At 36.8% G+C, this 27284-nt stretch overlaps 2 protein-coding genes across 3 annotated transcripts in view; both read left to right on the forward strand.

Annotated features, from left to right (window-relative positions):
• The first annotated feature begins 415 nt into the window (after positions 1-415).
• Positions 416-3001, forward strand: LOC103989059 (actin-3). The gene is made up of 5 exons (XM_009407801.3): positions 416-540; positions 1381-1451; positions 1541-1934; positions 2009-2622; positions 2726-3001. Exons 2-5 carry the CDS (start codon positions 1392-1394, stop codon positions 2789-2791), a joined length of 1134 nt encoding a protein of 377 aa, XP_009406076.1. The 5' UTR covers positions 416-540; positions 1381-1391; the 3' UTR covers positions 2792-3001.
• Positions 3002-5806: 2805 nt separating this feature from the next.
• Positions 5807-27284, forward strand: part of LOC103989060 (exocyst complex component SEC5B) — a 29268-nt gene continuing 7790 nt past the window's right edge. The window contains exons 1-15 of one of the 2 annotated variants that reach the window (XM_018827798.2): positions 5807-6410; positions 8096-8247; positions 10847-10944; positions 14716-14910; positions 15037-15164; positions 15274-15432; positions 18627-18731; positions 19343-19417; positions 19551-19688; positions 20500-20673; positions 21003-21158; positions 23142-23268; positions 23345-23555; positions 25729-25844; positions 25934-26174. In XM_018827798.2, coding sequence (XP_018683343.2) covers positions 5967-6410; positions 8096-8247; positions 10847-10944; positions 14716-14910; positions 15037-15164; positions 15274-15432; positions 18627-18731; positions 19343-19417; positions 19551-19688; positions 20500-20673; positions 21003-21158; positions 23142-23268; positions 23345-23555; positions 25729-25844; positions 25934-26174 — 2519 coding nt within the window. In that variant the 5' untranslated portion in view covers positions 5807-5966. The remainder of the gene's footprint in view (positions 6411-8095; positions 8248-10846; positions 10945-14715; positions 14911-15036; positions 15165-15273; positions 15433-18626; positions 18732-19342; positions 19418-19550; positions 19689-20499; positions 20674-21002; positions 21159-23141; positions 23269-23344; positions 23556-25728; positions 25845-25933; positions 26175-27284) is intronic. The other variant, XM_009407802.3, reaches the window with a different exon arrangement.

The following is a 27284-nucleotide window of genomic DNA, read 5'->3' on the forward strand; positions in this document are numbered from 1 at the left end:
ATCAAAGAGTGGCTGATGGGCTGGCGTGGGCGCACGCCCACCCCTCCTCGAACCTTCCAACACCGCACGTCATGCCGGACCTGATCCGACGGCGTAGATGACCCTGATCCGAGCTCCATCGGACGATTGGCGTTCCTTCGAGACAGCTCATTGACGAACACAAAAGGCATATTCGACTTCCGTGTATAGCTCAAGCGACAAAACACTGGGTTTAATCTTTTTATTCGACATTCTCTGTGGGATCCGCAACACGTATCCTAAATCCCATAAGTCGAGTTAATAGAAAGACCATTTAAGCTGTCTCGTCGCTGGGTAGAGACACAGGAGCTGCTTGTTCTTTTCCTTTTTCTCTCTGTTTATCTTTGATCTCGCTACTGCAATGATACCCGCAAAATTTTCGTGACAGAAATTTAGCGAAATCCATTCGATGTCTTCCTATTTAATGCCCTTCCACTCGCCTCGCTCCCCGTCTCTCTCGTCGCCGCTCTGCACCTCTCACTCTCCATCTCTCGGGGAAGCGCAGAGGGGCTTCGGTGTAAGGTCAGTCGACTTCGTCTTCCGATCTGTGTTAAGCATGTAGAATGCCATCGATTTTGGTTTATTTTTTAGGTTTTCGCGAGTTCTCTTGTAGGATCTACGTTGTATTAGATGCGTATAAATTGTTCTATTAACTGGTTCAGAAAATGATTGTTGATTCGTATCGGTACATCGTGGATCGAGCGAAGATTTGGTAACTTATTGACCTTCGGTGTTCAGCTTCTCTGTTCTTGCCTTTTCTGCCTCATTATCTTGTTTCTTGATTCTTTAAGCTTGCGATGATAAGATATTGTGTTTGGATATTGTGTGAAGGATTGCTCTTCCTTTGGTTTCTGATTCTGGAACAATTTGATTCTCCCATATATTGCTTTTATATTGAGTTCCTCTATTAATATCTGTTTGATGATATTTTTATTCATGATGGTCGATCTTAAAATATGAAAATTACCTTATGTTGATTGTTCATCAGCTGTGAAGCTGAAATTTGGAAAAGAAAATATTCAATAACTGTTTTTTTAAGGGAAAATATCGAATTATTACACCTCGAAATATGTTAGTTATGAACAATATGAAGTGGTCAATGATTTTACCTGATTAATTCTTGTCACATAATATCAATACTTGCTTTGAAACTTTCGAAACAGTTTCGTTGTAGTTTCTTGCTGGACATAGTTGCAGATTTCTCAGTTACTCTTTTGAGTGTTAAACCAGCCTTTCCTGTGTTTATGGAAGGATTAGTGTATATAAATAGAAGATTATTTTGATGTTGAATTATTGGGTATTAATTTGCTAGAGCATGTGGGTGGAATTATATGTTCTTCCTCCTTCGATTTGGTTTTGCAGATATCCATAACATGGCTGACGGCGAGGATATCCAGCCTCTTGTCTGTGACAATGGTACTGGAATGGTCAAGGTTAGACATCCTTTTCCTCTCTTATGTTATAATTTGTCCCTCTTTCCCTGATCATGTTGCAAACAACAAATATAACTGTTCTCTTTCAGGCTGGTTTCGCTGGAGATGATGCACCTAGAGCTGTATTCCCTAGCATCGTAGGCCGACCTCGCCACACTGGTGTCATGGTTGGGATGGGTCAAAAAGATGCTTATGTTGGTGACGAGGCTCAATCAAAGAGAGGTATCCTGACCTTGAAGTACCCTATTGAACACGGCATTGTTAGCAACTGGGATGACATGGAGAAGATCTGGCATCACACCTTCTATAATGAGCTTCGTGTTGCCCCTGAGGAGCACCCTGTATTGCTCACCGAAGCCCCTCTCAATCCCAAGGCAAACCGAGAGAAGATGACCCAAATTATGTTTGAAACCTTCAATGTTCCGGCTATGTATGTAGCAATTCAGGCTGTTCTTTCCCTTTATGCTAGTGGTCGTACAACCGGTATGCCTCCTTCAACTTGATTAAAGTCTCAAACATGATGTGTAAATGCTGATCTGTGGCACTCTTCTTAATAGGTATTGTGCTTGATTCTGGTGATGGTGTGAGCCACACTGTTCCTATATACGAAGGATATGCCCTCCCTCATGCCATCCTTCGTTTGGACCTTGCTGGTCGTGACCTCACAGATGCTTTGATGAAGATTCTTACGGAGAGAGGTTATTCCTTCACTACCACTGCTGAACGGGAAATTGTCAGGGATATCAAGGAAAAGCTTGCCTACGTTGCCCTGGATTATGAACAGGAGCTGGAGAATGCCAAAGGTAGTTCCTCTGTGGAAAAGAGCTATGAGTTACCTGATGGGCAGGTCATCACGATTGGTGCGGAGAGATTCAGATGCCCGGAGGTTCTCTTCCAGCCATCTCTGATTGGCATGGAGGCTGCTGGTATCCATGAGACCACTTACAATTCCATCATGAAGTGTGATGTGGATATCAGAAAGGACCTGTATGGCAACATCGTTCTCAGTGGTGGTACGACTATGTTTCCTGGAATCGCTGACCGCATGAGCAAGGAGATCACAGCGCTCGCCCCAAGCAGCATGAAGATTAAGGTGGTTGCCCCACCAGAGCGCAAGTACAGTGTCTGGATTGGAGGCTCCATCCTTGCTTCGCTCAGCACTTTTCAGCAGGTAATATCTTGATCCACATTTGCAAATTATCAAGATTCAGAAACGTTTCGCTGCTATTTCATGATCATAATTTTTTACTCTTTTTTGTTTAATAATGCACCAGATGTGGATCTCCAAGGGCGAATACGAGGAATCCGGTCCTTCCATTGTCCACAGGAAGTGCTTCTGAGTTCCATGGTCCCCAAGTCACGGTTACTACTCTTCAGGCTGCTTTTCAAGACTGAATCACGCAAGTCTTTTTCCAAATTGATGTGGTTTTGTTGGGGGTATGTTGGATTTGCTCGAGCTGTACCTGTACTTCAGGCACCATAAATATATGTGAACTGCCATAACATCACTGCTTAAAATCTGTATCTGCAATGAAGGCTATTTATCGGAAGTTGACAATGGTTGCCTGAGTCTGACAGTCCTTATATTTATTCTTTACATAACCACTTAATAATTTGCTTCATTACGAGATTTCTCATCTCGACAAACACTTTTGCTTCATCACAGCAAGTTCTGCCTTTTTTTCTTTTGACATGTCGATGGGATCTGAAACAACTCGAGGTGGTGATATGATGCAGAATGCTGTGAACCATGTGAGTGTTTTCTCCTTGGCTTTCTTTTTCCTTGTGGACCGGAAGGGGACCTCTATCAGAAAAAGTACAGGACTTGTTCCTTCAAAGACCAGTGATCACATGTTCCTCCATTCTTGTTTCGTGGGAATCTCCATAATTGCTCCTCGTGGTGTCGTATATCTCATTCTTGTTCCTTGAGAATCTCCATGATTGTTCCTTGTGCGGTCTATACGCCTTAACTTATCTGTAATATTGGGTGCATTTCCCATCACATACTCAATATCCTTAAGCATGTCATACACACAACTCCAATGTTTCTCCCTACATTTAAACCTCTATCTTTTGTAATATGTACACGTTCATGCACCTTTACATTTGGAGGAAGAAGCACAGCCTGTCCTGTTTTCAACTATAATTGTGAAAACTTGACTTTATTTAATATATGTATATATTTCTAAAAAATAAGTAGAATATTAAGATTATTTCTTTATGATCCGTGAGAGATCATGATTCGAATCATAAAAATAGTCTATATATTTACCCTCCTCTTATCATTTTTAATAAACAAGAGAAAAATATATAATATTTATCAATTATATTCTAAAATTTAAGCTCTGTAAGGTGATTTAGACAATCACAAATTATATAATTTGAGATGAGAAAGTATTTATCCTGTCATGCATCTAAGTTGATACATATACCTTTTTTGTTTTTGCCTATATGCTCCTCTTTTTTTTTGCATAAATTCCTTCTAATCACTACAATCTCTCATTATCTATCTATTTATAATATCATGCTATAAATTATATATCTATAAATGCAATCATAAAACGAGTAGCCATATTTGTATAATATACAACTGTAATATAAATGTACATGTTGAATTTACTAATACTTGTATGCATTTGCATGCACAAAAACCATGGATCCAATAGCTCGTACTTTTAGATAAATTCTGTTCCTTATAATATCAAATATAAAAATATTTTTAGTAATAAATAATAATTGCACTATCATCTCCGTCATCAATGGGTAATGGTTATTCCCTTTTCTTCCATGATCTTGCATCTTCATTTGCCCCTTATGCTTCATGCTTGAATATAATCTTTTCTGGTGATAATTGGTCTCAAATAAAAGAGAAATAGGAAAAACAGGAGATAAATGTAAGGTGAAATCTGTTGGAACTTAAAATGAGGTTCCTCAACTTGTTATCCACCATCCATTTCAACTTTTGTGTCTCCTATCTTCTCATTAGGTCAAATTTTTTTTACTATCAATATTCTTTCACTTTGAACTTATGAGATCGATCTCATTTTTATCGTTTTTGATATACGACAAAGTGAAATCATTCTTAATAGAGATGAAATGACACACATATAAAGTACATATAAAGTGCTGAGTATATAAATCAAACCATACTATTCAGTCAGTACACTTGTTTTCTGTTTATCTGTAATTATCTTTCATAATCAATATTTTTTTCCGCATTGGTTGACGGAATCAAAGACTTATAAGTTTATCGAATCATTCTTATCCTAAAGATACTATTTGAGGTTCATATGTCTTCAAATGACAAACCAGATATATATATTAATTTACTGTGAACCTAAATACCGCATTAATGATTATCAAATTAAAGTTTGATAAAAAATTGATTAATTCATTAGTTCATCTTTAAAAATTAAGATATGTTAATGAGGCATTCCTTAGAAGACTAACACCTCGTTGCTATGTGTTTGATACCTTGCTGTCATGCGACCCATACCCTCATATCATATTATCGATACAATGATATCCTACGACTAATATAATATTATTTCTTAGATATTACATCCATAATTATTGTAAGTTATCTAGATTCGATATAATATGATTCTTCTTCGGATTAAGAAAGATATATAATTGTTTCGACATTAATTCATATTGTTAATTATAAAATAATTATAAATCTTAGGATAAACAATCGATATGCACTCCAAAACTTTTAAATTTTAATACAGAACACAATATGGGATCAATAACATGCTATCGAGATTAACTTAACTATCGATTTTGTTGGCCATGCTTCTAAAATAATTTTATAGATTTAACATAATTCGAGAGGAGATAAATATGAAATATGATGATTCAACACGAGAGATACATATGAAATATGATCCTAGTTAATTCCAAATCAACATTCTGATCACGCAACCATGATTTATATTAACACTATGAATTACCGTAAATATATTTTTATAAGAATTTTGATGTATAAGAATCCTTAGAGGCACAATTATTTTCCACACATATAAAATCATAGATATTTTTCTAAACCTAAAAATGTAATGGGGACACACCTTTCAAGTTAGCAAACCCTCATTGCACAATTATCTTTAAAGATGAGAAATTATATTTAAAAGTAGCCGATACGAAAGAAAAATTAACGTAATAAATAATTTCGTACAATTTAATTTAAGTTATTTATTACCATTTATCGTTCAAAATATTCCCTTAAATATGTGTATATGTGTCCGCGTGGAGCTCTACCTGAGATCAGGCCGACGTCAGTGTAACGTAGACAGCAGTGACCGCACCCATTATGTATACCCGGCGGGTGAAGACGGATCAACCAATAAACACTTTCGACGCCCTTTGCTGACCGCGGAGCAAAGCGTGAGCCACAAAAGGCGGTGTCTCCGATCCCGTCCTTTACACCCTTCTTCCAGCATCTTCAAATCCATCGCCAGATCTGAAGGCCGAAAGAGGCGGAGAAGGAAGAGGAATTGGAGAGAGAGAAAATAAATGGCGAGTGACAGCGACATCGACGAGGACGAGCTCCTCCAGATCGCTCTCAAGGAGCAAGCGCAGAGGGAGGTCAACTACAAGAGGCCGTCGGCGAAGGCCTCCAAGCCGGTCGTCAACCTCATACAGCCCCCGCCGCCGCCCCACTTCATGGCTCAGGATCAGCATCAGCAGCGAAACCCCAATCCCAGGGCGAACCCCGTTCCTGGGAAGCAGCCCCCGCAGCAGCATCAGCGGAAGCCCAGCCGCGGCGGCGGGGTCGACGACGACGATGATTCCGACGTCGAGATGCTGAGCATCTCATCCGGAGACGAGGACTCGTCTAAGGACCGCGCGGCGCCGCAGAGGGGGCGCAGCGGCGAACACCGGGCGTCTAGGGACGATTTGGATCTGGGGACGGACGACGATGAGCCCAGCAGCTGGAAGAGGGTCGATGAGGCCGAGGTAATCTCGATCGCCTAATTGTTGATCGTCCAATAGCGATCTGTTTGTTAATTCTTGGGATCGAATTGTGCTATTGGTGCTGACTTTCGTAAATTTTTATTGTGCTATCTGATTGTTTAATTAAATGGTTCTAGATTTGCTCAAGTTTATGGAGCTACTGCCGATGATTCTAATTGTTCTCTTTGTCTTATTATGCCCAAGAAAGTTTGCTTGACCACTTTTTTTATCTTTAAATTGCCTCGTCCAAAAATCTTGATGTCGAGAAGGTCAATTGGTAAAATTGAGAGATCCTGCTGTTGTCTCTTGAGTCTTGCATCCAAATTGAAGCTATGTTCATTATCATAACTTCTAAAGCTTTATTGTTTTAGATTTTCTTTCCTAGTGTCAATAGTTTTTCTCTAGCAGAAATACATTTGGCTGCTACACTCGGATGCATGAAATTGAGAGCCTCGGGCTTGGAAATACACAGTTGGCATCTAAATGTTAAGGCCACATCCAGTTGTATCTTTCATCAATAGGAATGCTGAATTTGGTATAATGTAAGCTTAGTCAAAGCACCAACCTTTTTAATCATTTTGAGAACGTTAGTGGAATTATGGATCAAATTCTTGGTCTTTAGTCTAATCTCTAGAGTATATTAGTTTTCTCTTTTTCCTCTTTGAGATCGAGCATAACAAAGTTCCCTATTGTTAGTATCGCACTATTATTCCATACGATGGCAAGAATTCTGCTCTATTATGATCTTCGAAATGGATACTAGAAATGGGCTGAAAAGATAAAGTTGACAGGTGTAGGAGAAATTGAGAAAAACTTAATATTCTGCCATAATATTCAGAAAGTTTTCGATGGGAAAACTTAATACCTTCTTACCAGAAAGCATTCAACTTGTGTTTTACTTTTTATGATAGATATTGTGAGCACGTTAATTCACCCAAGTTCCAGAAGAATGTTATTTTAGAAAATAACATATTATTTACTGTGTTTCTTATCTCAAAAAGGAATCAAGCATGACGGGTGAATTAGGCCTACATTGATGGCATGGACCAACCGGTTTTAATTGGGAGTATCTTAACAACATAAGCAGTAATTTTAGGGGATTCATCAAGAAGGAAGGATGTAGACTTCAGGTGTAGGGTGGTTCCTAAGAAAACTACATACAAGGATCTTGAATTGTTGTGCCATGTTATGGATGAATATATTCTGGTTGGAATGACACTGAAGCTTAATGTGCGATCGGGTTAGGATCAGTTTGGGATTTGGATTTTCCGGATTGGTTCTACGCAATGGTTGGCTCGGAGCACGAGAACTAATTGGCAGTGCCCATCATGATTTGTTGAAAACTACTGGACTTCTTCATAACTTGTTAAAATTTGCTGAATTAGTCAAAAGATGGTGGAATCTGGTTGCTTTGGGCAGAATTTGATGCAATTCTAACTGCTTCCAATCTGAGTCTAACTATTTCCCTTGTTTTTTAATTTGTTCCTTATGTTGCTCAATACTTGTCATGACATAGGTCCTCTGACCAGGATCAGTTTAACTTGAAAGCCGTCATTGAAACAGTAGTTATGGTAACTGATTTGATGTTCTTGAGCATACATACAATGTTGAATTATTGCTGTACGGATGTTTTTACCATGATAAGGTAAAATATGAATGACCCATTTCCTTTTTTTTTTATTTTTCAGCTTGCTCGCAGAGTTCGAGAAATGCGTGAAACACGGGCAGCACCAGGTGCACAAGGTCTTGAACAAAAAACAGCTCCAATGGCTCGCAAGGGGCTTGCAAACTTGCAGTCTTTACCTCGTGGTGTGGAAGTTTTGGATCCACTTGGACTAGGGTAACTACATTATGGTGGCATTGATGTTTACGATAACACCATTATATGCTTATAATTTTTTTTTTTTAGGTTGATCCTCATTGGTTTATTTGTTGGTTTTTTGTCGGGTTTAATTTACATTCTCAATTTGCATCATCCAATGTTGGAAAGCATATCACTGCTATGCTTCTCTCCATGTGATCTGTTTATCATTTGTTGTATTTTTTTACAATTCCCAAACCATGAATAAGATAATCCAGCAATAAATTAGTTAGTTAGTTCAATTAGCAGAAGTTCAATGCCACTGTAAGTAGGGAGAAAAATAATCATGGCTTCGGTCCTGCCACTTCATGTCAGTCACAGAAACTGCAAATCAATGACACATTACTATGATTAGAAAAACTTATAAATGAAAATAAGGTACGTGCTAACACATTTTTATATATGAATGAAGTGGACAAAAAAAAAAGTTGTTTAACAATATAGCATATGTTCTGATTTGGTCAGTAATAAAGGTTCTAAACAGGTTGATTCTTTTTATGCATCGACCCAATTATTTTTAGATCGCAATAAGTTGAATGAATTTATGTATATATTTTGCAATTGTTAAGCCCATCAATTTATTTGTTGGGTTTTATTGGTTTTAGTTTACATTCTAAATTTGTGTCGTTTAATTGTTGGAAAAAATTTGTCAACGCTTATGGTTGTCTGTGTCATCCTTTATCATGCACAATATCTTCTATTTTATTTTTGATCCATGAATCAAACCTATCGAACAAAACAGTTCAATTAGCAAAACTTCAATGCCACTGTAAAAGAGGATTACTTGTTACTTCAAGATCAGAACATGGAAACTAGAAATTGCAGATAATCTTTCTTGAAGACTACACATTTAAGAAGTCTTAGAAATGGAAAAAAAAGCTAAAACATTCTTACAAAAATTAAGGAGTTTTAACTTTTAATGAAGGAATATGTTTGGATTTGATAAATAATATAAAAGTATTAAACAAGTGGATTTCTTTTATGCATTTAAGTTCCAAATCTTAATTCTATAATAAAAACAAACCTTTGTTGAATCAACAGGATACCTGTACATGTTGTACCAACACTTGTAAATGGTTGGTACCAGGATTCTTAATTTTGATGTGTATCGCCTGGTATGGGCGGTACGTACTGGTCCGAGAGGATACCGGCACGCGGACCGCCCTCTACTGGGCAGTACTAGTGTTTTGACCCCGTATTGACTGATATGAGGTCTGTACCGGGTGGTAACGGTCGAAATCTGATCGTTATTGAGGCGTACCGATCGGTACGCTCGGATTTCGATCATTACCAAGGTGTATTGGTTGATACGTCCCGGATTTTGATCATTACGCCTCGATGCGTACCGTACCGAGCAGGGCTTGGTATATTGGTATAGACTGAAATTGAGAACCTTGGTTGGTACCAATCATATTGACTAATTCCAGTTCTAGAGCCATCTAAATCCTTTTAAAACCTAATTTTGTGTGTAAATTACTCAATAATGATTCAACATGTGTTTAAGACCATGCATTACAAATATGCGCCAAAAGCTTGTAAATACAAGTTACATATGATATAAATCCTAGATGACTGTAAGTAGTCTTCCACAGATATAGATGGATTTAGCTATATCTATGTGGATCAAACTTAGATCTGCATTGATCTTGGTCAAATCCACATGGATCTAGATTAGAGTACGCCGATCTTGACTGAATTCACATGGATCTACCCTTGTTCTATGTCAAGTTGGTTGTATCCACACCATTCTAGTCTAGATCTATTCTGATTTTGATCAGATTAGCACGGATCTAGCCTAGATCCACATAGATCTAACCAATACATGAGGGCTTAGCCTTTATCTTGAGGTCGGTTGAAGAAGAAAAACATGAATTCGAATTAAACATTAAACCAGAATATGAATCTATTTATCATTATTGATATTTAAGAATAAGCAAATAAACTGAAGAAAATAACATTGGATTTACCTCGATTTCAGAGAATAATGCAATGTTTTGTAAAATCCAAGCTTAATTGATAGGCTTACTATAGTATCGATTGATTTATTTCATTAGTCTGTATATAAGTTCCTGGTTGGTCTAATAAATACCCACCGGTACATCTCAGTTCAACCTTTTTTTTTTTAACATTGTCTTTGATTACATCAGTTATTTGGATCATTAATTGAAATAGTTTGGATTTCACTTTCGTGCTTGAATGTATTTTGCACAATTTCATTTTTGTTAGTTTGATGAACCTTCAAAATATATCTAAACTATGTAAATTTTTGTTTCAAGTGTTCTGAACACCATAGATCATGTTAAATGGAATTGATCTTCATCTTGAAGCCTTCATGGATGGTTTTGAGGGGATAGTGTTGAGGCTTTAATCCTCTTCATAGAATTCTATTTCAGTTCTCCTTATATACAGATACATGCATACGCACATTTTGCTGAAGTTGCATAAAAACAAGTAACACAATCTGATCTTGTTGATACTTTTCATTATTGCTTGGATTGCGTCCATTGGTTTGTCTTGGTTACTTCTGTGTGGATTTCACCTCTATTGGTCTTAATAGCTCCAATTGTGTATCTATCAGGGTAATTGATAACAAATCATTGAGGCTCATTACTGATGCTTCAGTAAGCTCTCCAGTTTCAAGAGAAAGGTCTGGTACTTTAGATCCTACTGTACGAGGTATTGTTTGTTTTGCTTCCTTGTGGATAGTTGTAATTCATCTTGTTTGCTGTGTTTTACTTTATTGGTTTTTCATGCTTAAGTTGCTATTCATCCAAGTTTTGGTGTGTTCATGTGTTTTCAAGTTCTAAGATGTTGAAGTTTGAGAGGTTTGCATAGCTACGTAGGATCTGTTGATTTTATGGTGTGACTAATATATCACAGGGTCCTCAAGTCTATAGTGTTTTGAGTTTCTGTCATCATTACCTTGTTGTTCTTAGAGTAAGTTATGTAATAAATTTTGTACATTTTGACTGCTTAAACTGTATTCCTTAACCAATCAAAAAAGTTGAAGGATCTAAAATATCTTGAAAAGTTGTTTTTCCCCAAAAGGAACATTATATTAAATTAAATAAATGATTACAAAATTCACCCTGAGCATCTAAGTGAATTGAAAACATCAAACTGGAGGGAAAATTCATTCTCCTTGTTAACTATAGTAAAGCTTGCCAACCAGTGGACAGCCCCAGTGCTTCCACTTTAAAGCCAAAAAAAAAAATCTCTTGTAGCATTAGTGTATTTAATTGTATCAAGTATTCTCCAAGGAGGAGACTTCTGGTTGAGGATGTCCACAAGAATGTTGAAATATGTAGTATGCTATCTTGCAAAGCCTTTCGAAGTCCTTCCTTGATTGTATCCTTCACAGTATAGGCTGTTGCTATCATCAACAAACTCACATCCACCAAAAGTACAAGGTGTGTTACAATTCCTAACTACAAGCTAGTCCTGCCATTGCAATTTTAGTCACGAGAAACATCACTATTAAGCTTGCACCACCCTAACTGAGGCCTCCCCAATTTTAAGAAAGATTCAACATATCTTCCGTTGTCCTTCAGAATAAGACCATACATACAGCACTTGTAAATCAGCAAGGACTGTACAAAACATAGCCACAGGGTTACAAACTGTATCATTGAAGATGGTGTCATCAGGAAAATTACAAATCTGCCAACGTACAGTTGCAATCATAGTCCTCATAACATTGGGATCAGCAAACATACCATCACTCTTCTCATTTAACCAATGCTAAATTTTTCCTCACATAGAAACCACATTCTAGCAGAGAAAGAAAATTGAAAAATAGGTGCTTAATTCAAGGTCATTGCTGCACAAAGTTCCAGCTTATCAGATGTCAATAAGCACCATCAGATGTCAAGTGGTCATGGTGCAAAAGATTTCGTCAAACAATCTTCACCTTTTCAGGTCTAGGAAGCTTCCACAAGATCCGCTGCTGGTCCTTATCATCTGAATGTTCCAAGCTTTGGGAAAAAAATAAAATTAAAATCAGATTCAGTGGACATCATTCCATTTCTATCATATCTCCATAGTCAAATACCATCACTAAGATTAGGAGGTATGCCAATTCCCATAATCATCACAAGCAAGGGGCCAAACATAGTGTCAATCCTAATAAGTGATCGGTCTCTGATCATGCATAATGGAGGAGTTCTACAGAAAGGAGGCCCTAAGCCAGTAGGAGTATCAAGGACTCAGCCATTCGAATTGAAATAATACTAGAGTCATCACCAATTAATTTAAAGAGCTCAGATCCTAAATCCTCAAGAGTCCTCTAAGGAAAAGCCTTCAGTTCCAACTAATATTAGGAGGGTGACTCAAATTCCAAAAGTTAACCAGAACATGCTTAGCTTTGAAAATCCTTGCCCAAATAGACATGTCTAGCTTGAAGATTAATTTAACCAGAACTCAAATTCATCAACACTATTAAGGTGGATTTTAGACATGTCTAGCTTGAAGATAAATTTTGTTAGTGTGGATATTCCTAATCCCCAAATCCCTGAGATGCTTAGGAACAATATTCCAAGAGATCAAATGTGTACCCTTGACATTATCTCCAATTTTCATAGAAAATTTCTAATAAATTGATTTAAGCAATTCAAAGCAGCCTCAGGTATGCAAGTAACACTTAATGAATGTAAAGGAGGGACATTCAAAGCAGAATTAATAAAAAAAAAATCTTGCTAGCTTGGAGAAGCATGGCACCCTCTAAAACACCTATCTTGGATCTAAAAAATTCTGCACCATATAATTATGAGCAAAAATAGGATTCTTCTAGGAGCTATAAGGATACCTAATTACTGTAAAGGGAAACTGCCATCCTTGAGAAGCAATTGGTTGCAAATACCCTCTCTTATCCCTACCGACAGCTTTAGGAGAATAAATTTTGCAGCTTATGGTAAAGACAAGTAAGGCTAAGTCATCATCACTCAGACCACTAGTAGCTTCGCTACACTCAAGCTCAGAGATGTGAAGGTTTTGCAAGGCGAGACTCAAGTTTACTCATACAATATTTGTTTCACTAGTCTATTTATTGATCCGCATCTGAGCCAGGCTAGGGCTAAGGTGTATGGGCTTCCAAGTGTTGATTGAGCTAGCTCAGATTAGCTCATCTGAGTTTTCTGAGCTCAACTCTATGTGGCTTACTGTGACTTGGATCTATCGAAAGCTCAGTCCATATAGAGTCATGCTTCTCTTCGACCTCCAGCCATGAAAAGGAAAAAAAGGAGACACTCCTTTGAGTCCACAGGATCTGCACTCCTTCCTAGTTGCTATTGGTGTTGGCCACCAATGCCTCTCCTCGAGTTGATCAGCATCTTCTCCATGATTGTCATCAACAAATAAACCTCACTGCAGCACGACCCCATCAACAAGGATAGTGGAAGGAGCCTTGCTTGGGATATTACCCCTGGCTTCTCCATCTGCCTGCTCGTATCATCCTCTATGTTAGCTGCTTTGAGCAGACCCTTGACAACGCAACAGCAATGTGGTCCGTATTTCCCTCATTGCTGGATAATACCCCAGTGGTAAGCCCTGCTCAATTTCCAAATTCATCAGATACCAAGTTCACAAGCCTTATCTTAGCATGCCTTACAGGGCATACTCCATCTCTTCCATGATGACTTCACTTATAGCCTCCACCAACCTGGCAGAAGGATGGCACTGAGAACTGTACTATCTCCAACAATGCTGTGAAATTGTTATGCTACTACTATTGTTGAAGCGAAGGAAGAGGGAAGATGACAGAGGGAAGCTGGGGAAATGGTGGTGGTGACATATGCCAGGGTTACCTAGGATGCTTTATAGTGGTGGAATAGTAGAGGAGCAAAGTTGTTGCTCTAGTAGTGGTGTTTTCTGAATGAAATGATAGCTTGTTTCACTACTTGGGTCATCAGGCATGTCCTGGCCCCAGCGTTTTATATAGTCAGGCTAAATGCCTTTTGATATGGACTTGAGCTGACCCAGGCCTAACAAACAGTTGGAGCAGGTTGGGCTTTTATAGGACTAGCCTGCGCCTGGCCCATTACCAACTCTGCATTTTCTGTGTCCTCTCTTGGAGAACTAGATATAACTGTATTAAAGTTATCTTCTCAATGGCCTAACTTCGATCAAATTTTCATTTTTCTGAATCTGCCTATTTATGCTTGAAAGTTTCACTTATATCACAAGTTGTTTTTTGGTATATCCGTTATCTGATTTGATGTAGTTGATTATATAGGTTTGTCTATAAACCTTTTGAAATTTAGTCATATGTTAAGCATGATTATGGAGCAACACTGAAAGCATATGGAAGCCCAAATATGAGTCTAATCCTTAACATATCTGACTACAACTAACACTTACACATTAATGGTAGAGTTTGTGCTTTTATGTGTAACTTGATTCTCAATGCTCTTGATAACTCAACATCATTGCATAGTTTGTATTTTTTTGCAGAAAAAGTAATCTCTTCATCTCCTCACTTTGACCCCAAGATTTTTCTTTCACGGGTTCACCAAGAGACAAGTGCTGCGGATTTAGAATCTGGTGCCCTTACATTAAAAAATGATCTCAAAGGAAGGACTCAGCAGAAAAAACAGTTGGTAAAAGAAAATTTTGATTGCTTCGTCTCTTGCAAGACCACAATTGATGGTACTTTACAAGATCGTTTAACACTTTTGATGAACTTCATTTCTCATCTTACGATTTTCTTGAGTTTCTTTGTTAACTTTGGATAGTTTTCTTCCAATATTGTAAGAAGTCAATTGTGTTTGGTAGATATTCAGTCAAAGCTGAGACAGATAGAAGATGATCCAGAGGGTGCAGGTACTGCTCGCCTGTATGAAGCCACCCAAAATATTAGTCAAGTTGCAAACCATGCATTTCAACCTCTATTTGAGAGGCAGGTAAAAACTAAAATTTCATATTTGGAAGGCTCATATCCTAATCTTTTTCTTTGAGGATGATTGCCTAGCCTTATGATCATTATTTCACATCTTTCCTGATAATAATTAGGTGCAAGCTGAGAAAATCAGATCAGTTCAAGGAATGCTTCAGAGGTTTCGAACGCTGTTCAATCTGCCAAGTTCAATTCGTGGGAGCATTGCTAAAGGCGAATATGATTTAGCTGTTAGAGAGTACAGGAAAGCAAAGTCTATTGTTCTTCCCTCTCATGTAAGCTCTATATTTCTGACCACACTTTATGGAAGATAGATATCAGCCTTATGTTGGTTGTCATCATTGTACAAAGTTTATTGGTATTTCTTATTCCATAAATCATCATATATTGTTCTCCAGTCTGATTCTCAAAAGCAAGATTGGTAGAAGAAATGGGTATGATACAAAAAAAAATTTGGCTGACTTAAGCAGTTAAATTGTTAGTTATTTAGTGTCGATCTGAAGAATTAGTTGTTGTAGAAGGAAATGAAGAAAATTATGACATTTGGAAAGGACTGCCTATGATATAATGGTGAGTGACATGATCACTTCTCTTCAAAATGGGATGACTACTGATGGCTAAAGCTAACATTTGAGAATCCTATAACATGTCCAGGCTGGTTAGCCATTTGCACGGGCAGCTACATTGTGTACATTCACATGTGGCCTTCATAAACAATGATATGAACATTCATGGACATATAGGGCATTTTTTTCCTTTTAGTTCCTTTTTATTGTCAGGTATTTTTGTATGTTAGCCAGTGGTGATTCGGGTTTGTTCAACAGTAGCCTATATATAAGACATTGTAGAGTGTAGACTCTACAATGGGATGTAGACTACCGATGGCTAAAGCTAACATTTGGGAATCCTATAATATGTCCAGGCTGGTTAGCCATTTGCACGGGTAGCTACATTGCGTACATTCACATACGGCCTTCATAAACAGTGATATGAACATTCATGGACATATAAGACATTTTTTTCCTTTTAGTTCCTTTTTATTGTCAGGTATTTTTGTATGTTAGTCAGTGGTGATTCGGGTTTGTTGAGTTCAACAGTAGCCTATATATAATACATTGTAGAGTGTAGACTCTTAAGGCGCATCTCTTGGTATCATTTCATTATTCTCAGTTAGTGTTTCACTTATATTAGCTCTTTGGAGGTCTAGAAAAACTCTAGTCATGAAGGATGTTTCTAACAATATTTTGACAGAGGGATCACAATTCGATCGACTAGGTACCACTCATTCACAAAAACACTTTATATCCATGTGCAGACCCTTATTTCATAAAGTAACAACAACTTGCTGCAATGTCCCAACTATTTATTTGGCTTTCCCATCATAGCTTTATCAAGGGTAATATCATTAGTCTAACTAGAGCTATCAAATGTTTTTTTTTATTCTTTTTTATTTAGTTCTCTTAGGTTTTCCTCTACCTTTCTTTCATTGTTCATAATTTTTAATTAAGGGTAAATTTTATTGTTGTTGTATATCTAAAGCTTAATTCACCATAGCCTCTAAAGGTCTTCTTTGGGCATGTCATTGAAAATCTTATTTTATAAGCATAATGAATTAAAATTGATAGGTTTCCTTTTCTTTTTTTTCATAAACAAGTTTATACAACAACTATGGAGATTATTCACATCAATTGTAAGTGAAAAATGCCAATATTCTAATTATTGTGAAGCCTTCTATAAACGATATTTGTTCCTACGTATAGGTTTTATTATATGACAAACTTTGACATTTGATAGTGTTAGAATAGTTAGTCGTATATGATGATACATGACAAATAGTTGAAACACTTCTAACTTTTTGATAGTTGAAAAAAATACTTTTACTCATATAATATGTCAAGAATGATAAAGAAAATGCTGATGATAAATTTAATAAGATCATTCTATTAATTGTATCAATCTTTGATACTTAAAATATTCAAAACAAACAATATGCAAACAACCTCTTATCATATATTCATCTTTATAGTTGAAAAGTTACTGCCGAAGAAAGCAAAATGCTCAGGGTACTGAGTATTGATGTAAACAAAATGCTTACAAAGAGTATTGATGACATATTTCATAAGCATCTAACAATTATTTATCAAATATGTGATTTTGAGTTACAAAGTAAATGCATAAGTTGAGTGCACGTATATTCATAGCTCAGTATTTTCTTAAACCCATTATGCAGTCAATGTAGTTTATGTTCCATCTGCTATTGTGTAAGCTTTGTGTTGGGAAACCAGAAGAGAGACCTTGGGATTCTTTTTTTTTTTTGCTTGTAAAGGAAATAACTTTGACTATTGTTTGTCACTTTTCTGTACTTCTCATAATTCTTGGGTAGTCTTGATAAAGTTTGATGGGAAATCCTTAGATACTTGGTGAGCCATCTCTAACCTCCATTGTTTGTCTCATCTCAAATCAATTTCTCTTACTTGTTTTGGTCTGTTATTCAAGACAAGTGAAATAATATTTCCCCTTTAGTATCCTTTGCTTTGTGAAATCATTGGGTTTGGACATTTTTCCAATGATCCTTGCTACTTTGAAAAAACAGCAGCATATCTTTTGTTTTTTTTCTTGTTATTTCTCTCCATAAACACAGAATACAAAGCATTGATTCCCCAATGATATACTTTTATTTAGTCAATTTTGAAAAATATACTCTTTTCTGCAAACTTGGATTGGATTTAAACTTTCGTTCTATTTCATATGTTGTGGACAGATAAGTTTTATTCAATGATAATCGCTAATCCTATTTATATATAATACGCGTCCATTGAACTTCCATAGACCTCTATTTGCAGTGGCTCACTTGGTAAATGTAGACACTGCGTGGCCTAAAATGCTCGTCCAAGTTACGAGTAATGACTACTGAGGTCATCAAACATATGCTAACCAAACTTGTCTTCAACTCTCTATGTGGGACTAATCATTCTCCATATGCTGAGGTCATCAAACATATGCTAACCAAACTCGTCTTCAACTCTCTATGATGTCCTTGTGAAGTTCCAACTCATAACCAGCTGATATTTTGACATGGACCTAATTCATCTTGCTGTGCATAAGGCAACCCTTGTCTCAACATGTGTTGGCCCACACGGAGAGCCCATGGAGTTGTTTTGCTTCATATTGTCAAGAGAGGGCTCAATAGACCTCCTGGCTCATTATATCGAAGATTTAGAGTAAATAGGTCTCTTAGGATTCATCACAACATGATTGGCAGGAGCCTTAGACACTAACTTGCCCTTTTCTTTGACATGGACTTTTTACTCGAGGCATCTCAGGAGTCCTAGTCGATTGTTAATATCTCTGTACAACAAGTTCTTGCTTGTTTGTATGTTCATTTTCTTCATTTGTAATTTGTATTGAATATTATTTTTGAGCAAGACTCTCTCAACAGTTCTCAATTTGTTTATGGACTCATTTGCAGGTTGGTATACTGAAACGTGTGCTTGAGGAAGTGGAAAAAGTAATGCATGAATTTAGAGGGATGCTTTATAAATCAATGGAAGATCCAGAGCTTGACTTAGCTGATGTAAGTTGGCTCCTTTCCTGTTTTTAGATGATGAAACAATGTTTAGGGATGAAAAATTGGAAAAGGATGTTCTGTAAATTTTATTGCGTCCTGTGTTTATGCATGTTAAGCTTGATTTATCTTGGTCATTTGAAGCAATATGGTGCATTTGTGACAATAAGAAACCTATATGTGATTCTTAGATGCACAGAGTTAAAAAAATATAGCAAATTGAAGTAAACCCCATCCGTCTATTTTTCCTCCCAGTTTGCTTTTTTCTTACCCTGCTCTCATGCTGTGGTGATATCTTATGGAATATGGATTGAATATAGTCCAAGTAATTACTTCTTGTTTTCTGCACATTGCTTTGTTGTCGCTTTTGGAAGAGTGTTAACCATCATTGATGGCATTAAAAAGATGTCTAATGTCTGCCACATTTTTGTTTGTCCTGTATGCTTGGTAACATTATCAATCTAATACTTCAAGAATTTTGCACTATTAAGATTTCATATTCGAAGTTTTACATTCATTATCATTTTGAGGATTATACTTTCAATTCTGTATCTGTTGTTGCTTTTAATTAACTATTGCACTATATCTTACCTTTAGTTTCTGTCATGTGCTTTTTCTAGCTTGAGAACATTGTTAGGCTTCTGTTGGAGCTGGAGCCCAGTTCAGATCCTGTCTGGCGTTATCTTAATATTCAGGTTTATATCGAATAGTTTCTTTTAGAAAAATTCAGACACATCTGATTGTTTTTCTTTGCAGTTTCATGCTCATGCTAAGTTAATTCTTGTCTTATGTTATGGTAAGGCTCCTGAGTTTTATATCTTTTGCTAGAATCGGAGGATTCGAAGTTTGCTTGAAAAGTGCACTCTAAATCATGAGGGTCAGATGGAAATTTTGCATAATGAGATTCGAGAGAAAGTCAAATCTGATGCAAGATGGAGGCAACTTCAGGAAGACTCCAATAAACTGGTAAGAATATGGTTGACATTCTAGGTCCAGAAGGATTTCTTGCTACTCGTATAGTGGATTATGAACTATCAAAACTTGAAATAGCTATTATGTACTTGCAACCAAGGTTCTGAATACCGTATCATACCGGTGTACTGATTAGCTGTCAGTATGGTACGTATCGAACTGTACCAAGTTGTCCTGAGTGTCCCGACACATGGTACACTAAGGTGTACTGATGTACCATCCATACCAGTCCTCTATCGGACCGGTATGTACCGCCCATACCGAGCGGTATGGTACAGTATTGCAAACCATGCTTGCAACATCTATGGTACAATCAATGACTTCTTTTAAAATTTATGTATGATGTTTCACGAATATGATTGAGGAGAAGATCATGGTTTGCGGTTCCGCTGCCTAGTATGGTTTGGTATTGGTGGTGTTTATCAGTCTGACAACATACTTGTAAGCACCCAACATAGGGCCTGTATTGGCTGGGACACCTGGTTCAATGCCTGTACTACCTGTATAGGATGGAATAGCCGTGTACCAAGCAGTTCTTTTGTTTTTTCAGCCTTTTTTAGGCTTTTTTTGAAACTTGTTATGGGCTGGTATGGTATGAGTCGGACGCTGACCAGTACATGAAATTGTGAACCTCAGATAGGATTGTGATAAATTAAACATTCTTTGTGTATAATGCAAGCACAGATTCTAGTTAGTTTTTGGAGTTGCTTTAATTTATCCATATTATTGTTGTAATTACTTGTTTATTCTTCTATTGCGCTTATATTTTGACTTTCTTTTTACTTGTATATTATGTTTTACTCAGCTAGACACAGAGTCACCCTTGGATGACTCTCCTGAGGTAGACATGCATCCAGACGTGGAAGAAGTGGATGCTTTAAGAGGAAGGTACATCCATATGTTAAATTCTGTACTCATCCATCATATACCGGCATTTTGGAGATTATCTTTATCTGTTTTCAGTGGAAAATTTGCAAAGGTATGTTTATGTATCATTCATCTTTTCCTTCTGTAATAGTTCTAAATGGTTGAAATATTCTGCAATGGTGGAACTGTTTTAAGAAAATTACATCTATGAGCATGTTTTTTGTTTAACACTTTTGTTAGGTTTTACCCTATAGTATCTTGTTATTGAGAAAGACATTAATGGCTTTGTGTTTCAAGGGATGTGCCTTCATCTTTCATCTTTTCCCTGTTGGGATTGGGGATACTGAGCCACAGTCATCGATTTTGCAAATTTATATGTGTTTGTATTTATAAGATAGGAATGAACCTTCCTGATCCACATAGATATGAAAATCTTTACAGGTAACCACTGGTGGTGTGCTTCTTGATTCAGAGACAAATGCTAAGCCTGCCTTGAGTAAGAATGAGGAAAAAGTTGGTGAGATCAAGTATTCCACTCATACTCTTGAAGAAGTTGCAGCCATGATTCAGGGTACTATAACTGCATTTGAGGCGAAGGTATAGTAACAGCTGACATCTTTATTTGCATCTCTAGAAATCTCATTCATGCATTAGTTTGAAAATTGTAAATGGATGCTGGATTACAAAGGGTATCCTTGTTACTTTGTTATAGAGCATTTTCCTAAATATTTTATCGTGTGTGTGGAATTCAAGTTTCTGTAGGCGGCTACATAATTTTTTTCTTATTCTACCTGTTTAAGAAACTGGCTCTTTTTCATATTAATTTCTTCAATACAATTTTTACTTTTTGTTTGTGTGGAAGAATATGTTTTCATGGTGAATAAAATAGTTTTTCTTGTTCTTGTTGTTGTCACTTGCTAACAGTATAATTTCTTGCTGAATAATTTAAGCAAAGGCTGCTCAATTATGCCAATTCTTTATATGTGACCAGATGGATTGTTTTTTCACTATTTAGGACAACACTCAATTATTCTGAAGACTTGATTCTTTTACTATTTTCTTTTGTTTGTCTTCTTTGGTTTTCTTTGCTTCACACAGCATTGCTGACTCTTACTAGACTTCTTTTAAAATTGTCTTCATGGAACATCTCCAAGCAATCTTAAACATCTTGTCTTATTTCATTCTCAACTAATGCTATCTCTAACATACCACAAACATGTTTGTTTATATGTAACACCATTAAGATTAGTTGCCTCAGTACTTATTTCATGTACAACAACAACAAAGCCGTAAAGATGGCTATCTGGCAGTACTTATTCCATATGTAATTTTTAATTTCTTGTTGTTCTGATTCTTAAAAATGGCTATCTTGCGGTTATTATCCTTGATCCCTGCTTTTCCAGTTGGCTACGATTCCATATGCGTTTTGATGTATAGGATGCTACTTGATGTGTGGTAGTCCATGTGAGCTTAGCATAGGCATCTTGAGGTTTTTAAATGACTATTCATTAGTGTTCTGAAAAGAACTAAGCTCTGTAAAGTGCCAAGATTTCTTGTTATCTGAGGTGCTTATATTGTAAAAATTATATGGATAAAGATAGTCATGAAAACAAGAATTTCAATCAAACCATGGGTTTTATATCATTATGTATGCAAGAAGATTACCACCAAAATACCAAATTACATGTTTCTATACATTAATAGAGCACTCAATCATCATGTTAATTAGTTCATATTTAAATAACAAAACAAACAAAATTTAAGCATCTATCAATCTGAGAGCTCTTATGATCATAAAGGTCCGTCACATCACCATCAATATCGTCCATGTTCTTGTCTTCTCCATTACTTGATTTTAGCCCTTCATCTTTTTTGTTTCGTTAGAATCAATTTCCTGCTTTCAGTTTTTTAGGGCCTTGAACTTGGATGTTTTTGCACTCATCTTTAGTCTTCTTTGTTGTCTAGTGGTCCTTATTTCTCACTTTCTCTTACGTCGAATGCCCTTGCCACATTTTTACGTTGAATTGCCATCATCGAAACAATCATCTTCTACATTTGACTTGTTAGCACCCTTCTCCCTGATTATCTTTGTGGTGGTTGAGGGTGCTGGAATATGGAGAACAGGATTGAAGAAGAGGGAGGAGAAATAAAGGGGAAGAGAGGACATTTGGCGGTGGTGGAGCACCAATGAAGAGAGGGCTGAAACAAGAGGTAGGGAAGAAAAGAGGAAGCATATGAGGGAGAGAAGATGATAGGGGGTGGCGGTCGATGTTAATAACTTGATTCCACTGGGGCAAATAAATGGAGGATTATCTATGCGGATGTGATCCTTGCAGTGCAGTGGAGGAGGAAGAAGGAGGAGGGGGGGGGGGGGGGGGGGGGAGAGGGGGATTCCCACATCTACTAGAAGTCAACTGTCGAGTTTGTGACATACATATATGTATATGTATGTGTGTGTATGTGTGCGCCTGCACATGTGGCTATGTTCTTTCATACTTTGTTTTACTGTTATCTTTTCATTTTGATTTATATATGACAAATTCTGGAAATGATTAATAGCTGAGCTAATATTTTTGACAGGTCCAAAGTACTTTCCGAGATTTTGATGAATCAAACATTCTACGACCATATATGAGTGATGCTATAAAAGAGATCGCTAAAGCATGCCAGACACTGGAGAGCAAAGAGTCTGCTCCTTCATCTGCTGGTAACAAAAATTTCCATTAGAATTTTCTTGTTGAATTATTAAAATTATTCTTAGTGTATTTTCCTGACCCTTCCAGTCGAAGCTTTGCACGCCCTTTATTTTGAGATCACAAAGATATATATTCTGAGGCTCTGCTCATGGATGAGGGCAACAACCAAGGAGATTTCCAAAGATGAAACATGGACTCCTTTGACTACTCTAGAGCGTAACAGATCTCCTTATGCAATTTCTTACTTGCCCCTTGCATTTCAAGCGATGACAATATCAGCTATGGATCAGATTGATATGTGAGTTCTTTCTCTTCTATGTGTGATACCTGTAACTTCTTCCAATTTTATAAAAATGACAGTTTTTGCTGGCTGATTTTGAGTATGAATTTTGTTATCATCAAGGTTTGCCATCTTGGGTATCGGATCCTTACTGGTCTATGGGTGGGCTGGCATGAGTCTAGTATGCACCGACATACTAACACGTGGTATGTTGGTACGTATCATGGTACCAAAGGGGGTTGGGAGGGGGAGGGGTGTGTGTGTGTGCATGGAAGAGGAGGAAGGGGGCAAGAAGTAAGAGGGGAGGAGGCGGCTATAGTGGGGGAGGAGGAGAGGAGTACCAGGTGTATCGGCAGCGGCAGGTAGCACAAGCAGTGGGCTATATATGAATGCCACGAGCAGAGGGGAGGGACGAGCAGTGCGAGGGGGGCAAATGCTAGAATAGAAATCAAGAGAGAGGTCAGCAGGGGTAACCTAATAAAAAATAAATAAAAATGGGGCTTGAATCGAGTGGTAATGTTGATTCAGAAGACTTACTACATCTTCATTCACCTCCGAACCGGAAAATACCATCCAGAACATACCGGTCTGAATGAATGGAGATCATAACATATGATTTTCTCTTATAGGATCCATTATTTGTGTTTTATCATGGCATAAGCTTATAGGCTCATGTGAATAGGCTTGAAGCTTTGAATCTTTGTTTATTTGATGTCAAATTTATCAGTTGAAGGACATCTTAAAATAGAACTTGGAGGAATAACAATGTTGGGCTAATGGTAATATTGTATAAATGTACTTTTGAATAAATCTTTCCACATTGATGCACCTAAAGTCAAGTACATGAATTATTTTTGTGCTTTCCATGATTTGGCTCCACTACTGACTCCATTACTTAATAGGGGCTAAAACCATGTAATTTAAATTGCTTCAGCCCAAATTGATAATAGTAAACCTTATAAACGATCACAATAATTCTTCACTTCCGATGCGGACTATTCTAGTTGTTACAATCTTTCCTAATCAACACATGATATGCTTATCAAGACCAAGGCCCAATAATTATGTCATGTCAAGCTATACCTTGAAAGCAGATCATAGCACAGTACACATTAGCAACATACATCAATATGTCATGATCCACTTACAAAAGATAATTTTCTCACATGATATGCATTTTTCTAGTAGCATCGCCATGGTATCAAATGCTATGATTGACTAATTTTCTCTATTATGGTGACGGACAAGCTTTTAAATCTTGACTAGTTTCATACCATACCGGTTGTGTCAGCTTAAAAATATTAGGAAAGTTAAATATTGACTGGTTCTGGACCATATGATCCCATACTTGACTAGTTTTAAATCTTGACTAGTTTCTCTTATAATTACTGGTTACATATTGTACCCATTAATACATGATGAAACCATGGCAGATCATATGTTTTTTGGTTAGCATGATTCAGAAATTTGACAAGACTGGATTAATTTGGCACTATTGATCTCTTTACAACTTCCATTTGCAGGCTTAGGATGACCTTTTCACTCTCTTTACAATCTTAGTGTCAGAGATAACCTTTTGTATTTATAGTATGAGAGAATTTACATGCAAATTTTACACTGAAATCTCACAAAGATAGATTGCATGCAAAAATCAAGCTTAAATTAACAACGCACAGATGAATGTGAACTAAAATGCGAGAATCTATCTCAAAGATAAACAGATATAAGTTCAATACCGTGAGCTGTGGCATGATGCAGCGATGAAGATGAGCAGCAAAGGAGGAGAATCAGCAGTGGTGAGGTGACGACATAGCAGGGAGTGGGAAGGAGAAACATCATAGGTAGAAGAAGAGAAGAAAATTTTAAAAAGTACGATGAGTACCAGAATCTAACTCTCACTGTAGCTTAATATTGATTGGCTAACCGATTGGTAAGTCCACTACAGTAAACTTAACCGACAGCAAGCTCGGAATCTGACTCTCACTATAGCTTAATATTGATTGGCTACTTGCAGATGCTATTTTTGATGGGTTTGTATGTTTATTACTTAGTGTATAAATTTGAGAAGTATTTTCCTGGTTATTAAGGGAAAAAGATGCTGAAATTGATATTCAGTAACCATCAGTTTCTTTAACATAGTTTAATTTTTTTCATTATATTATATCCTAAAGTTTATTTATTTCTCTTCTAGCATGGTTCAGAGTCTGAGGAACGAAACAACTAAGTACCAGTACGTCTTTGAACATATTCAGGAAATTCAAGAATCGGTTAGACTTGCATTTCTTAACTCTTTCTTGGATTTTGCAGGTATGCTAGACCACTACACTTTATAGTAGCTCAGATCTTGTTTGTGAATTATCATCATGTGTTTTTTTCCCATTGTGCAAATGTTTCAGGTTGTCTTGAACGAATTGGTACTGAACTTTCTCAGAAGAGATCAAGCAGAAAAAATAGTCATTTGCAAAATGGATATCTGCATAGTCTCGAGAAAGATTCATCTATTCTGTATGGTGGGCGTGCTGCTGCTTCTGATTTCCACAAAAAGCTATTAATAGTTTTGAGTAACATTGGATATTGCAAAGATGAACTTTCCCATGGTTTGTATAGTAGGTACAAGCACATATGGCTGCAGTACAGGTACACTATCAACTTTGCTGTCATCACTTTTGTGGAGTAATATCCTCAAATTAACCCACATTATGGTTTTCCTTCCAAATTCTTTGTATCTTTTGAATTAATGGAAAGTAGGCACAGAAAACCTCACAATTGATATAGCTATGACCTTAGGATTGGATGCACCTTGCACGGTTTTGACAGCAGTTATTTCATTTTCAATTGTGTAGTTTGAACTTTAAAGTCGTAGAAGAATTCTTGCAAAGAAACAATGGTATATAATGGTATATATGTTACTAAGAACTTGAAATAGGATCTTTTTGACCCCATTTTGCATTGCTCCCACACAAGTATGCCTTGCTCACCTGTCCTCTTTTTGTGGGTTTGAAACTGTACATGAACAGCAAACACAATCCAAATCTTTAATTTTCAGGCTAATTATTTTCAACCTATATCAAGCATGTTGAGAATGTCTCAAGATATCATTGTTGTTCTTCTCTAAGTTACCCAGTAATGTTTCTTGGACATGGGTGTTCAAATTTTGGACCATGATGTCCGCGATGCTATCATTATTTTTAGGGCTTTTTTCATGAATCAGAAGCATAAACGTAAGCTGATCTGATTGTTATATTTCGGAAATTTCTTATGTATTTTAGCATTAGGTGCACGTATCTCTAATCCAACTCACAATTTGCAGTATTCTTCTTGATAAATTTAACTTGCAGTTTTTGCATACAGAACCAAGGACGATAAGCCTGCATCCAAGGTATTAATGTAATGTCAGTAGGGGCGGTGATCTATGTGGACTGGATTGGGTTGTTTCAGGATTGACATGAAATATGCTTAAGCTGAAGTGAACTTGATCCATTAATGATTATATTTGGAAATCTCAGTCACAATTGGATTCAATTTAGCCAACAACAACAAAACCCTTGATTTTTCCAACTGTTTGGGTCAGCAGATTTAGTTAACCCAATTAAATGTTATTTTATCATATTAAAAGTTGCCGTTGACAGTAGCAATAAGAATACCTTTAGAAGGTAGAGCAGGTTATAATGATGACAGCAAGGTATTGATGACCAGAGGATCTATGCTTTAGGATTGAAAAGAGTTTACCTATTAAGCATATATGAT

The sequence above is a fragment of the Musa acuminata genome, chromosome BXJ2-6 (assembly GCF_036884655.1).
Source record: "Musa acuminata AAA Group cultivar baxijiao chromosome BXJ2-6, Cavendish_Baxijiao_AAA, whole genome shotgun sequence".
In the NCBI taxonomy this organism is placed as follows: domain Eukaryota; kingdom Viridiplantae; phylum Streptophyta; class Magnoliopsida; order Zingiberales; family Musaceae; genus Musa; species Musa acuminata.